This window comes from Aricia agestis, chromosome 7, assembly GCF_905147365.1.
Source record: "Aricia agestis chromosome 7, ilAriAges1.1, whole genome shotgun sequence".
NCBI lineage: Eukaryota > Metazoa > Arthropoda > Insecta > Lepidoptera > Lycaenidae > Aricia > Aricia agestis.
The window spans coordinates 5,111,865-5,127,639 of NC_056412.1; the positions used below are offsets into that span (position 1 = coordinate 5,111,865).

Genomic DNA, 15,775 nt, shown 5'->3' on the forward strand with positions numbered 1-15,775 from the left:
TTGAGTATATTTATATTAAAATCTCCCCCAAGAATTATATATTTGTTCATATTTTTTGTATTTAATTTATTAAGTACTAGCTGTTGCCCGCGACTTCGTCCGCGTGGACTTCAGTTAATAGCGCGCGATGTCAACAAAATTGGTGTCAAAAGCTTTTATAAAAAAACCCTGGTACCCCTTAAATCAATACAGCTGTGCAGTGTGCAAACAATAAGTACTTCATTTTTGTATGTTAAACTTTATATATTATGCCAAATTTTAAAGCTTATTTAGCCCCCCAATTACACAACTTTACCCATAAACTATTTATCATTGATAGGTTTAGCCCCAATTTCACCAACGTCTGTTAGTGTTAACAGCTTGTTAAAATATCCTGTCTTCTCTTTCATTCATATGAAAAACGAAACAGCTAACGTGATACTAATTCGAGCATTAACTTTAACAGTCGTTGGTGAAATTTGGTCTTAAGGTTACGTCACTGCCTGCACAGATAAAGTACTGAGTTATTTAATACCGTAGAATAGATATAACAATCGAAAAAAATCGAGACTTAAATGTAAGATGATACCACCTCTTATAGAAAGACTTTTGAGCAAGCGTCAGCGCGATGTAGAAGACGCACGGCGCCATCTATTATGAATTTTTTGAACAAATTTACGACCCTTACAACCCTTTTTTCCAGTAAAAAAGTAGCCTATGTCCTTTCTCAGGCTTTAGACTATCACTATACAAAATTTCATTACAATCGGTTCGGTAGTTTTGGCGTTTGGCGTGAAAGCGAGACTGACAGACAGACAGACAGACAGAGATACTTTCGCATTCATAATATTAGTACAGATTATGTGCACACTGCTCAGCTGTTTTTGGGTATTTTGATTAATTAAGGGCCGCGCTACACCGGAATGGCAGCGGCGAGGCGAGCACTTTCAGCGCTGCCATTCCGGTGTAGCGCGCTGCGCGGCCCTAAGAGGGGTACCACTTACCAGGGTTTTAAAAAGTTTTTAAATTTGACACAAATTTTGTTGACACCGCGCGCTATAAACTAAAGTCCACGCGGACGAAGTCGCGGGCAACAGCTAGTTATGAATAAAAACAATAATATATAATAAAGTAGGTATGATTAGTTCTGTTATAATAATGAAGTAAAAAATAAAGCGCCATCTGTTTTCATATATTTGAATTAAAATGTAAAAATATTTTCTGGATGGAATATAGGCCAACACAACACACTCGAACTCCTTAGAAATGCAGTAGGAGTTCTATAAGATAAGATAGATTGATTATTATTATAGCAAGTGATAATATTATTAAACATAATATTCTAACGTATTAAAAACTATAAACAAAAACATAATAACTAATAAGTATGATTAGTTCTATGTTACAACGAAGTAAAAAAAAAGCGCCATCTGTTGAATCGTATTAGAACTAAAATGTTCATTGCATCGCGTCGGTATATTTCTGGATTTTTTATAATATTATACATAAAATATATTTAAGATTTTTGAAATATTATTTTAATACACATCCAAGACCCAGGAACATTGAAAACTTTTTGTTCCGCCTGCGGGACTCGAACCCAGGACCCCCGGGATGAGCGCTGGCCACGCGCAATGCGAAGTAATTTTCATCGATATTTTCATGGAAATAAGATATTTTCCCACATCAAAATGTAGCCTATGTCCTTTCTCAGACTCTAGAATAACTGTGTACAAAATTTCATTGCAATCGGTTCAGTAGTTTTGGCGTGAAAGCGAGACAGACAGACAGACAGACAGACAGACAGACAGACAGAGATACTTTCGCATTTATAATATTAGTATAGATTTTTGTTATTTGTTCATAGATTATATTAATATGTCTATCTGCTCTATATAAACCTATTAGGATACAGTTTAGTTTAGGAATTTCAGGAATGCGGCCGGAAAAGGGAAATGTCAGGAATTTTCGGCAAACAATAATAGAATCAATAAAATTTTTTACACTAAACTTTAATTGATTTCATTCATTGGTTTTTTTTCACAATATAACAAAAACGGTACCTACTTTGGAGTTTCATAAATTGTAACTTATAAAATATAATAATCGTAATAATCTTTTACGATATTAAATAAACACAAATAAAAAAATAAATAAATAGCTCGTGTCAGGAATTTTGGCCGAAAATCAAGAATTTTGTCAGGATTTTTGAAATTTGTATCTGGTAATCCTAGTCAAGACGAGCTAGCAGTGCTAGCACACTTTTTTTTTAATTTCATCATAATAGGTATAACATTTATTTTACACTTACGCTAAATTCAGAATATGTACAAACCAACATTTGATGTTATAGAAGACATTTTAAACCTTCACAATGACATTATTATTAGTATCTATTAGAGTACATCAGTAATTCTCAAAGTGTGCTCGGTGTATTTCTGTACTCAATCTTCATCATTTTGAAGTCGGTACCAGATAGCTGAATCTTTAGTTCTCTGACAGAATATTTGAAACTTTTGGAACTGGCAACAAAAAAAGGATTTTTAGTAAGCAAATAAACACCAATCATAATTCATAAGATATAGCGAGTTGAGTTTTGACTCACGTTCATTAGTATTTTAAAATATTGATTTAACTAATTCTAGATTATAAGTTATAACAATTAACCAATGCTAAATAAACATGATACGTACCTATTAAATTTTCAAATTAGGCAATATGTCAATAACCGTTTTAATTGGAAAATGTTTATACAACCGCGCCATTCGAAAAATAACATCTTTTTGGCACAGTCAGGTGGAAAACCTAGTTACAGAGAGCGACACTTCCACTTCAGGAGTTTTGTTCACGTTCACAGTAGGTTTGATTGTTCACGCGGTGTGAAATCCCTTTGTAAGTTCCTAAGCTCATTGGGTGAGCACAATAGGCTCGGCCACTGTTCGTTCAGTAATGTAGTGTATCTACACTAATATTATAAAAAGGAAAACTTTGTTTGTATAATTGTAATGAATAGGCTCAAAAACTACTGAACCGATTTTAAAAATTCTTTCACCATTCGAAAGCTACGTTATCCACGAGTAACATAGACTAAATTTTATTTTGAAAAAAAAAGTTTAATTATTTTCTTAAATATATATTGAAAATGCCTAAAAGAACCAGGTCGGACGATCACGGCGCCATACTTATATTCTGCCGTCATAAGAAAAAAGGCCGCTAAGTGATTTTCGCGATTTTCACTTAGCGGCCTTTTTTCTTATGACGGCAGTATTTTAGTCACTTCAATAAAATAATATGGACAAAACAACGTTGCCGGGAGGCTAGTTGATTAATACAGATATGCTCCGCCTACTTGGGTTGGTAGTAGGGAGAGTAGTGGTGGTCGCTCGACTTCGGTCTGACGATCACTTCTTCTATCAGCTACGAGCCCGAGTGGTGGTGTTGAGTGATATAACAATATTCTGTGTTTTACTCTCCCTGCAAAAATGTACAAATTGTACAGTAATAACACAGAATATATATTAGTAGTACCAAGTAATACTTCCTTTCAAGACCTTTGCGCCGTAATAAAGGTCACGCATCCATAGGCTCAGCATTTAAGCCTCTTTGAACAGCTTACAGTTGGCCAAAGTTTTGATATACGTAAATAGTAAGAACGCCTACTGTTTTCGACAAGGTATTATAAGGGTAGCCCGTAGTCTTTAACTCGAGTAGGCTGGATGCGAAATACTTTACTAGTTTCAGGCCTACTAGGCAACGTAGTTTCTTCGTTCGACTTTCAAAAAGTGTATCATGATACCCATTTTGAATAAAAATATATTTTATTTATTATTATTTATTTTATTCAGGTGATTAAATTTCAATCGGCGTATCGAGGCACAAAACTTGTTTTGTGCATTGTTTTTTTTTTTTTTATGTAATAATCTATATATTAATACGTGAGCCAAATCTTTGTATCCCTTTTGACGAAAAATGGGGATAGGTGAATGAAATTTTGCACAGTTATAGTTTATATGGTGAAGCAGTGCATCGAGCTTATTTTGAAATTATGCTTTTATCATACATTTTTTTAACAAATAAAACATTACACACACTACAACACACACACAAGGAAAATGACAGATTTTTGAGTGACAAGCCTATACATACGAATTATACTCTTTTATTTATGGTTAAAGACTGTTGACAATAAGGTGACAAATTGAAAATGGATTATAGTTTTTTTTATTGAATCTTAGATACTATTTGACAATGCTTACTCGGCCAGTCTGAGATCAGCTGAGTCCCAGAGACAAGAGTTAAAAAAAATATGATAAAGTCAATATTTTTTTACAAAATATAGGTAGTAGTCCTAATGTCGTTGAAACTAAGGTCGAATTTCGACCATTGGGCGATCTCTAGTAATATGAAATGATCGACTATTATAGGTAGATACAATATATGGATGAAAACTATAACCTCCTTTGTATACTTTTTGTTGCCGGCACGCTTCAATTCGATATTCAAATTCTTTTTTTTTAGAACACGGCAGCAGCCACGGTCACACGCATGGCGGGGTGCCGCCGCCTGCCAACGTTCGTCATCTGACAGAGCTGGTGAACAGCAACGTCGACATGGCTTTAGGCCATCAGCACACCGACACGGAGGAGACCGATGAAATGGTGACGAAGGACGCGAAAATGGCCAACCACCAGGCCCACACTCACGCCTCCGACCCTGGACACTTGAACATGAAGGGCGTGTTCCTACACGTCCTCTCTGACGCTTTAGGTGAGTAATTACTTGTATAATACTGAGGGCCTGTTTTACCACTTCTCGATAAAGTGCCGGATAGGCTATCCACAACTTACTTGACAGATTCTCCATACTCTATCTATCGACTAACGGCCGTTCCCAATATTTGATCTACCCAGATTGTTTTGCCCTACTAGAGATAGGAATAGCTCACATTAGACATATTTATGTCAATTGTGAGCTATTCCTATCTCTAGTAGGGCAAAACCAGAGATAGATCAAATATTCGGAACGGCCGTTAATAGTGGATAGCCTATCCGGCACTTATCAGGAGATAAATACCGAACTCGAAGACATTCATTGGTAACTTAACTTTTATTTAATGATGAGTTTGACAGATGTACGAGAATTTAATATTATGTTAAGTCATCATTTATCTCTTTGAAGTAAGAGTACGGCCGTAAAACTTTGTTACCCGATAGCTAAAGTCGTGACTAAAATTGCAAAAAATAGCGTTTCGTTAACGTTGCTACGTGAGTAAATTGTTAATGTGAAACTTTTTATCCTTTGCAAGCCATACTACATACCTTACGGACTGGTTACAATCAGAATATCATCCCCGGAAGATCATTTAAAAGTAGAAACTACATGGTGGTAAAACCGTATAACGTAATAAATAGTATGATGTCATTAACCCTAAGCTTATATTAACCCAAGAGCCAGCGCCTGCCAGACCACCTCAAAGTCTAATACTTTACAAACTAAGCAACTATTAGACATTTCTGGCAGTAGAAGACGAGAGTTTTCTAGCTATCCCGGAAAAAAGAAGAAAAAAAATTGACCTCTACTTTCTCGAAGATCAGGTAGACCTTCAGAACTGGATATCTTCTAAAGTAACCGCAACCGAAACTCCATAGTTGCTGATCATTCTTACCTATATAGGAGTCATATACAGGCAAACTTTTAGTTTTTAGGGTTCCGTACCCAAAGGGTAAAAACGGGACCCTATTACTAAGACTTCGTTGTCTGTCCGTCTGTCTGACTGTATGTCTCCAGGCTGTAACTCAAGAACGGTAATAGGTAGAGAGTTGAAATTTTCACAGATTATGTATATCAGCTGTTGCCGCTATTAAAACAAATACTAAAAACAAAATAAAATTAATTTTTAAAGGGGGCTCCCATACAACAAACGTGATTTTTGCTCTATATCAATAACAGTCACAGGTAGGTACTTGAATTTTTCACACAATCCTTAGTTTTATGTGTACTTTAATATTTAATAATAATATTTAAATAAATAATTTAAGGGGGGCTCCCATACAAAAACACAAATTTGGACTAATTTTGCACTATAATGGTACTGAACTCTTCGTGCCGCACTTGGCCGATTATTATAAAATGACAAAAGTCCGTTGCTGGCTCTTGGGTTATATGCCTTCTCGATAAACGATTATGTTTATGACTCATACTGATACGTCACAGTGTGGGATCTCGATCAATTTTTTCTCGTTATTGTGACTCACAAGTCACATTATTGAGCTATGGTACCAGTTTTAACTGTTAATATAATGCAGTTAAATCAACCGGATGAATTATACTTTTCAACGCGTCTTTTATCTCCTATCCAATATTTCCTTTTAATGTGTATCGTTGTCTACTTAAAAATAATGAACCTTTAACCTAGATCATAATGGTTAGTAATTTTTGCTTAGGACTTTATAGGTCGAATATTCCGTTTTGGTAACTTTGCAGAATGAATACTCTTGTGAACATAGTGCTCCAATATTTCCTTAATAGAACATTATTATTAGCATATTTTCCTATGCTAGCAATTTTCCTGCTTAAATCTGTTACTAAACCTCAGTGCCTAAGCACTTTTGGTATGAAATACTTAGTTGATTCAGTATCCAATCATTGTACCTACAGTTTGTTCAGATAATATGTTTTATCTTTGAAAGGTCCTTGAAGCAACAACATGGCCATTCTCAAAGCACAACCCTGTACGTACTGTAGTACCGGTTGTACAATAATCAAATTTTACCGGTTGTAATAAAATGACAATAGAATTTTCGGGAAACGCCGAATGAGCCGTGAATGACATTCACCGTGACCCGTTCACTTTCAATGAGGAAATTGGTGCTGACCTTCGGTACTTGCATTCGATTGAACGAATGTAATACGTCAATATAATCGATGCGTGACATTCCTACAATTTTAATACTGTAATTAGTAATACCATTACTAATCTAAGTGGTTAGATAATCATAGGGCTTACTTTGTAAGGCATTTGGCTGGACTTTCTTCTGTAAAGTTTTGTTAACTTCTCTGATTTTACTGTACTTGTTATGATAATTCACATTCCAAACATTTCCTTAACGTTCTGAATTCTGATGCTTGCCTAGTTTTTATGTTCTTTTTCGAATTGCTGTAAAAATAAAGTTGATCCAACTGCCGCACCCAGAGACATGAACTTCAATGAAAAGTTTGCGGCTAATGTAAAATATTATAGTAAATTAATTACAATTTACAGTTAAGTTATTAATATTCGTCTAAAACTAAATTATTGAAACTTAATTTGAAAGATATCCCCAATTCTGCCAAACTATATAAAAAATGAATGAAGAATGGTGAGACAGGCGACAGCACATTCATGCTATTTGTAAATGTGGCCTGAGTGTGATAACCGGCCGCAAGTGCCATTGACATTATTTTGGTATAAACAACGAAATAACATTCGCCTCGGCCTTGGCCCACATTATTATCACTGATAGTATTTAGACAAGACAAAATATTTTTAAACATTTCACTGTTCCACATTTGAATTTAAATTTAGATTATTACAATAAAAATATCAGCGAAAATGCCTAAAGATAAAGAAGTACGCTTAATGCATTCGCGTGGCAATACTGTGCCCTCGAATTTTTTTTATTAATCTGTAATATAAATAATAATCATGACAGTTATAGAATTTAATAATTTCTGTATGTTTTAATAGGTGTTCAATTAATTTTTAAGTTTAGTTATAGTTTCATGTACTAGTCACATTTTTAATCATTTTTATGCATAATTTAACCTTAAAATTTTATCAATAGATATTATTATCGTTATAGAAATTGCGAAACTGTCTGATTACACAATTGACAAGGTTATATTTTATTTTGAAGGTTTCTATAAGTAAATAACTTACATACATACATACCCTTTCTATCGAATCTCACTAGCCTAGTGGAGATTTTGAGAGTAAAGGAAGAGAGAAGGCTCTAGTGTACTGCGCACACACTTGATCACTGTAAAATTATTCCTGCCTATCACCAAAACCAGTGTGGAGGTATTTTAATTGTTATGATTTAGAAAATATACTAAAATATTCAATAGACCACGTCATCCTCGAAAGCCCCACCAGCCACCACTTTTACCAATAAATGTTTACCATTTCTTTCACTTTTTCCGTCATGAAAAGACACATACACGTACCCATACATGACGTGTATTTAGTTTAGTACCTATTGACACGTTTTCCTACAATTTAAGAATACCAAATCTCTGCTTCAAATTTTTTTCAAAAAATAATTTATTTGTTTTGTTACCATAGCTCCCTTAATTTTTAGTGATCAGGTTCATTTAAAAAACATTTTAAAGGTAATTTCAAGAGCTTTGAGATCATGCTAAGAAACCCTCTTTAAAGCCCTTAATTTTTAAAATTAAAAGGGTTAATAAGTGCTAATTACGTGATTATCGCAGTAAAAGTTAGGCTTTATACGTCTCTATCTTGGCTATTTTTCATCCTACAAAAATAAAAAGGAAACCAAAAGCTTTTTTAGAAAACGAACTCGAATTTTGTTCTTTATGATTTTTTACGAATATCCAATATCTTAAAAGTTATATCCAAAAGAAAATGAAATTTGCGAAAATTTGAAAAATTAAAATTTTATGAAATCATCTTTTTTTTCAAAAGTAAGCATTCTAAAACAGGTTAATTTTTTGAGGTCATAACTTATGCTAAAATAAAGAAAAGCCTTTAAAGATAACCATAAATTTGAGATATTGTAGAAATGGTGAAAGTTTTATTTTTCGTTTTTTCTAAAAAAATTCGAAAGTGTCATCTTATTTTTATCATAACTTGCTCAATTTTTATGCTATTAACTTTTTACAGTACTCAATAGAAAGGTAATTTTAAGTATTTTAAAAAGTGTTCAGGAAGTATAATATGTCATAAAATGGATCAATTTTCCGTTATTTGTGTATGAATGTTTAGTTTAAAGTACTCGCCGAAAAAAAGTATACATATAATCACCTATATTTCACTGTAAATCAAAATTAGAAGGTTATTAAAATAAGAATTTATTTGATTTTTAATTGACTTTAAATTAGGCTATTACACATTTTTCGTAAAAACATATAGTTTTTGAGTTATTTATGAAAAACCGCTTTAAGACATGTAGTTTTATCACGAAAAATCACTATCTTCAATCTTTGATTACTCAGAAAGTATTGATTTATTCCAAAAACTTTATAAAACAAATTTTGCTTAAAATTGGTCTGTTTATCGATTTCTGCCGTAATTTTTGCGGTTGGCATCCACCCCCAGGCCAAAAGCGCAAGTTGGCACTATGTCACTTTTGTTTCTTAGGGGATCCCCCACCTACTCACCAATTTTCATGAAAATCGATGGAGGTTCAACGAAATCGGAGGTGAAAACCTTCAATGACTCCACTAATAACGTATTAGATGACCTCATGTCAAAGAACTTCTAAAGTCTAAGCACACTATGCCGAAGTTCCGCCTGATTCCGTCTCCAATGCAAAATTACCGATGACACACCATGCCGAAATTCTGTCGCGTATTGTCTGTGTTCGACATTGCTGACGTAATCATGCGGAATTTCCGCCGCGGAACTTCGGCATAGTGTGTTTAGACACTTACTGCTAAACATAATATTTTGTGATTTGTCAAATGGTTGTCTTTCAGAAATACCATAAGAGGTATAGTAGGACAAAAGTTCGAAATGGCGAACATTACTTAATCCCATCTTTCAGGGTCGTTGATCGTGATATTCTCTGCGCTGGTGGTGTGGCTGACGTCGTGGGAGTACCGCTTCTACATCGACCCGGCTCTCAGCATCGTGCTGGTGGTGCTCATCCTGGCCTCCGTGTGGCCCCTGCTCCGGGAGTCCGCGCTAATCCTGCTGCAGACCGTCCCTACGCATATACAGGTGAGAGACTAGGGCCCTTCCACGCGACGTTTTTTACGCTCGTTTGTATCGATACAAACGCAAGTTTAACGCTCACTTGACGCAAGGAAGCCTAAAGTTTCAAATTTTATATCTGCCAAAACGCGCAGAGGACGAGCGCATCAGAAACGCGGGTCATCAGTGCGCAAAAAATACGTCGTATGGAAAGGCCCTAAGGCCTTATTTCACCAACGACTGTTAAGGTTAATGCTCCGATTAGTATCACGTTACTCTTTCGTTTTTCATATGAATGAAAAAGAAGATATGCCACTTTAACAAGGTGTTTAACACTAACAGATGTTAGTTAATTGGACCTAAAGGGATTCCGAGTGAGTTTTCCTTGCTTAGGTTTTCGCAGAATACTTTCCGAGGTAGTCCTAATGGTTCAGGGTATTACTTTGTTCATTATTTTTAAGTCATTTTAAAATAATTGTGCCTGCACTCAGAGACGTGTAATAACTATTTAAATTTAGTTTATGGTATGATGTCAAAATACTAAATAAATTAAAGTTATTAAATTTGATGCTACCGAGTAAATGCAAAATAATCGGCCAAGTGCGAGTGGGGCTCGCGCACTAAGGGTTCGGTACCGCCATAGAGCAAAAGCAGGTCAAAAATCATGTTTCTTGTATGGGAGCCCCCCTTAAATTTTTACTTTATTTTATTATTATTATTAATTATTAAAGTAGACATAATATATTTAAGACCTTTGTGAAAATATCAAGTGCCTAGCTGCTGCCATTATTGATATATAGCAAAAATTGGCAAAAAAATCACGTTTGTAGTATTTGTTGTTATAGCGGCAACAGAAATACATAATCTGTGAAATTTTCATGTCTCTAGCTATTACCGTTCTTGAGTTACAGCTTGGAGACAGACAGAGGGACATACAGACAGACAGATAGACATCGAAGTCTTAGTAATAGGGTCCCGTTTTTACCCTTTTGGTACGGAACCCTAAAAATGAACGATAAAAAATCTAGTCTATATAATTATCATTACGTCCATGAATAGGACTTTTATCGTAATTGCTTTTGCTGAAGTGGCAATTAATCTAATGACATGACTGTTAGTTACAAATTGCAATAATGTCACAGAGAAATTCCAAAAACGATGCATCGTCAAACGTTGGCTACTGATGGACATAGGCGGTTACGAACATTTCTCAATAAAAGATGTTGTTGTTCCACGCTAGACGGCAGCACCAGCATAGACACTAAAAAAAATAAGATTTTTCGACGTCAGACAACGTTTATGTTACAATATGACGTATGTAACATGTCGGATTTTGGTAGGATCGTTGACCATATGAGCTGGTAGCGCCATTTGCTCTGAGTTATAACCTTTGCGTAATATTCCCTACTAGCTGTTGCCCGCGACTCCGTCCGCGTGGACTTCAGCTTATAGCGCGCGGTAGTTCCCGTCATAGAGTAACTTATATAGTATGTAGTTCCCGTTGAACCATGTAGGCTACATTACTGCAAATTGCAAAGTTTGCACGACAGAGGTGCTTCCGCTTACTTCAAACTTCAATGTTTACACTTTACAGACAGACAGACACGTCATACTTAAAACACCCCTATTTTTGCATAGGGGGTTAAAAACTGGGTCGAAGTCGAACATCAACTCTTCATATACTTACTTCAAGAAAAAAAAACGTAAAAGGATTCTTCATCCTTACCACCTCTTATAGACACACGTTTGAGTAAGCGCTTGTGCGATGTAGGAGACGCACGGCGCCATCTATTATGAATTTTTGAAGTAACTTAATTTGAACAAATTTACGCATTTTCACCCCCTTACAACCCCTTTTTCCAGTTAAAAAGAAGCCTATGTCCTTTCTCAGGCCTTAGACTTTCTGTGTACAAAATTTCATTAAAATCGGTTCAGTACTTTTGGCGTGAAAGCGAGACAGACAGACAGAGATAATTTCGCATTTATAATATTAGTGTATAGACTATAGATTACCATTATGACGACCTCTGTGGCTCAGTTGGTGGGCTGTAATTGGTAGCTCAAGCTGGGGGTCGCGGGTTCGAATCCCGCCGACGGAACAAAAAGTTTTCAAAGTTCCTGGGTCATGGATGTGTATTAAATATGTGTATCATATAATAAAATCTGAAATATTATATGTATAGTATAAAAGTATTAAATATATTTCCGTTGTCTGGTACTTTTTTTGCGAAAATCATACATTTATTGTATCTGTATGTAAAGTAGAGCCTATGTCCTTCCCTACTATACCTAGGCCAAATTACATAAATCGTGAGATTAGCGCGATCAAACAAACACTCTTCGGCCCAATTATATTATTAATACTATATGACGCCCGCAAAATTTGTTTATGGCGCGAGAACTGTACATTTTTCCTCGATGAAAAGTATCCTATTAGAAAATCTTATTACGAGGACAGTACAGAAATAAATTGTTAGTATAAACTATAAAGTATTATAGGTAAAGGTTTGTTTAGACATCAAAATGAATTGAAAACGGCGTATAGTCTAACTCAGGTAGATGACAGAGAAACGTGCAGAAAAACTCGTAATGAGCTCTATGTTTTCACTTTCCGACGTGGGTCTCGGTCGTTTCCGTTCAGTAGCTTCGTACCCGCATCTTGTAGTAACTAATAACTCTTATATCGTGACTGTGTTTTTGTCACTTTCACTATATAATTCCTTCTTGTTTTATTTTTAATCGCAACTTACGGTAAAATTTTTCAGGGTAATAACTATTCAATGTCCTTTTCGGGACTCGAACTCTCCATATCAAGTTTTATCTAAATTTATCATAGATCAGTTTAGCTGTTTTGTCGTGTAGAGGTTACAGACAGACATGATATCGAATATATTATGTTACGAATGTTGCACGTAACTTTGTGCACCCGTAATAAAAATAAAAACTTGAGAGGTCTCAAGCGACACCGTACCCGGATGGAACGAAGTTTTAAATTTCCCGCCAGTTGAGGTCATCGCCACATCAACGCCCTCTGCCCCTACTGAAGTGTTGGTAAAAAGTGTCGTTCCGTCTAGCCCCCTTTCGCAACGCGCGATAAGGCACTTCGATCCAAAAAAGATAAAAATAATAAAAATAGAACTAACGGAAAACACTCCTTGTTGTCAGCTGTTGGGTTATTGGTTGATAATAAACTGTAGAGACTTATTCTAATTTTGCTAATTTTCTATTCAATCTTAATGGATTATAATTTATATGGCGTTGGTATCATTTATTATATTACTATTAATAATAATTTGCACTTATTATGGACTTACCTCTATAGTCTATTATAATATTGAATATATCATTTAAAACAATGTGAAATCTTGTTGAGTCTTATTCCCATGGAAATAAGATCGAATTTAACAACGGAGAACGGGTCTGCTAGCAACTACCTATATCTCCGGAACAGCACGTGGCCACTAACAATGGATACAGTCTTATAACCACGATAACGGCTATTTACGAACTGATAACGCTAACTCCTTGGCTTGACACAAACGATTCCCAACATGTGACGACGAAATATGAATGTAGTATGTACACTGACCTCTTTAATACACTGGACAGGCTATGCCTAATGCCGTACAAAATTGCAGCTATTTTTTGTGCCGATTTGAAGCGCCGCGAACTAATTACATAGAAAATTACAACCGCCATTTGCAAAATAGTAGTTCCAAGTACACTCACTACTGCTTTACATAGCAATCAGCGCCAATATGAACTTTCAAATAGGAACATTTTATTGATAGCGATCGTCTGTCCAGTATATTATAGAGGTCAGTGAGTATGTACCATCATTTTTTTATGAAATAAGGGGGTAAACGAGCAAACAATTACTCGTTTAACCCCTTATTTCATAAAAAAAATATATCAATAATGGCAACGGGTAGCGACCATGATATTTTCACAAAGGCCTTATATATCAACTTCAATAATTAATAATAATATTGAAATAAAATAAAAATTTAAGAGGGGCTCCCATACAAAAAACATAATTTTTGACCTTTTTTTTTGGTCTATAACGGCACGGAACCCTGCGTGCGCGAGTCCGACACGCACTTGGCGGATTATTATATCTCGGTTTGGTGACACCACTCGCAACACCTTCGTTGCGCACGTTCCCCATGATATGCTTCCCCTATGCCCGTCTTAAGCGGACATTTTGCGGAGGATAATTTTTAATTACCGTTTAACATTGAGTTCGAAAACCGTCCGCTTTTGCTCTCCTGTTGGCTGTTAGCGCGATTGGTCGTCACGCGTTACATTTATACGTGCCTCAAGTGCACGCCGATCGGCGAAGGTCGAGCACGTCTCAAAATATGCCAGGAAGACTTCCTTTTCCTTAGCACCCGAGATCATGACGTCACAAAGATACAATCTCTTTGTTCGCTGCGGTTATACTTGCTAGTTTAGAGAATGCGCGGAATTGTTGTGAATGGATGTAAACAATGTCATGCGCATGAGTTCAAACCGAGATCATCAGGCTGGTGATTTTCGTCTCCTGCTTTGAACTGCATACATGGCATTCTTACATTGGCATGCCCGTTTTCACCAACCGCACCCTTTTTTTAATATGAGGAAATGCTTCACGCATCCCCGGCTAATTGGGGATATCGGCCGGGGTATGTGGGGACTCCCTACGTAGTCTACCCACTAAAACCCCTTGGTGCTCCACTCATCGAGTTGCGGGTACGATAGAACTATTTTTTTTAGCTGAAGCACCCCGGGGGTAGGTATGTGAAACTTACTCACTAAAACCACCTGCGGTCCGCCTATAGCCGTATAAAGGAGGAATGTCCCGGATCTAACAAACACAGGGCTCCCTCCACGACCGGCCGGTGTCCTGCTAACACCAACCGCACCCTAGCATCTAGTGTTCCCCATAGCGACTATGAAAATATGTTTTATTTGTGTGTGCTAAACGTCGTTAAGTAAGTTAGTTGATATACATTTCAATATTATCTGATTCACACAAACAATATTTGTGTCGCCTAGTGCGGTCTCACCTTAAAATAACATTCCTCGGAACGCAGCTTGGGTGGAAACGCCTCAGTAACCATCCGTGTGTTCTTCAGGTAGGACTAAAAACCTTTTTGTCCAGGTGGACGCGATCCAAAGGCGACTCCTGGAGAAGGTGGACGGAGTGTTGGCGGTGCACGAGTTCCACGTGTGGCAGCTGGCCGGCGACAGGATAATCGCCAGCGCACATATTAGGTATGAAATAAAACGAAAAAAAAAAACTTGACAGGCGTCAAGGGACACCCGGATGGAACGAAGTTATAAAAAACGCCATCTAGTTAATGCCCAGAATACTAACAACGACACTTTTGTGGAATTGTAAAAAACATTTTTAAACGTCCGGTAGATGTCGCTGTTTATGTCGCCCAGGAATACTATCAACGCCCTCTGCCCCTAATATGCACGTATTAATAAAAAAGTGTCGTTACAACTAGTTCCGCAAAGCGCGATAAGGAACTTCGTTAACGTGTAAAAAAAAACGTGTGGCACTCGGGGACTGATACATTAAATCCATAACATAGCATTTTTTATCAACTTATGCATACATATATAATTCACATTCGCGACTAGACAGTCGCTCGCATTCAAATACCGTACCGAAGTCTAGCAACGTCGCACCGTCGCGTTATGCCGGTCGGTGCGGCGAGCACCACACGAGCGGAAGTCTGCCGAACTGAAACGACATTAGACGAATGTTAGGTGTTTTTCGTTACAGAATTTCTTTATTCGGTGACCGCGCTCAAAGTTCGCGATTAAAACTATGTAATAGCTTAAAATTCAAATAGGTTAGAAACTAACACTTTCAGAATGTCCCCATCA

At 36.4% G+C, this 15,775-nt stretch overlaps 1 protein-coding gene across 4 annotated transcripts in view; it reads left to right on the forward strand.

Moving 5' to 3' along the window:
* Window positions 1-15,775, forward strand: part of LOC121729010 (zinc transporter 1) — a 52,281-nt gene that overhangs the window by 9,656 nt on the left and 26,850 nt on the right. For all 4 annotated transcript variants that reach the window (XM_042117382.1, XM_042117386.1, XM_042117384.1 and 1 more), the window contains exons 4-6: window positions 4,498-4,746; window positions 9,747-9,922; window positions 15,039-15,151. In XM_042117382.1, coding sequence (XP_041973316.1) covers window positions 4,498-4,746; window positions 9,747-9,922; window positions 15,039-15,151 — 538 coding nt within the window. The remainder of the gene's footprint in view (window positions 1-4,497; window positions 4,747-9,746; window positions 9,923-15,038; window positions 15,152-15,775) is intronic.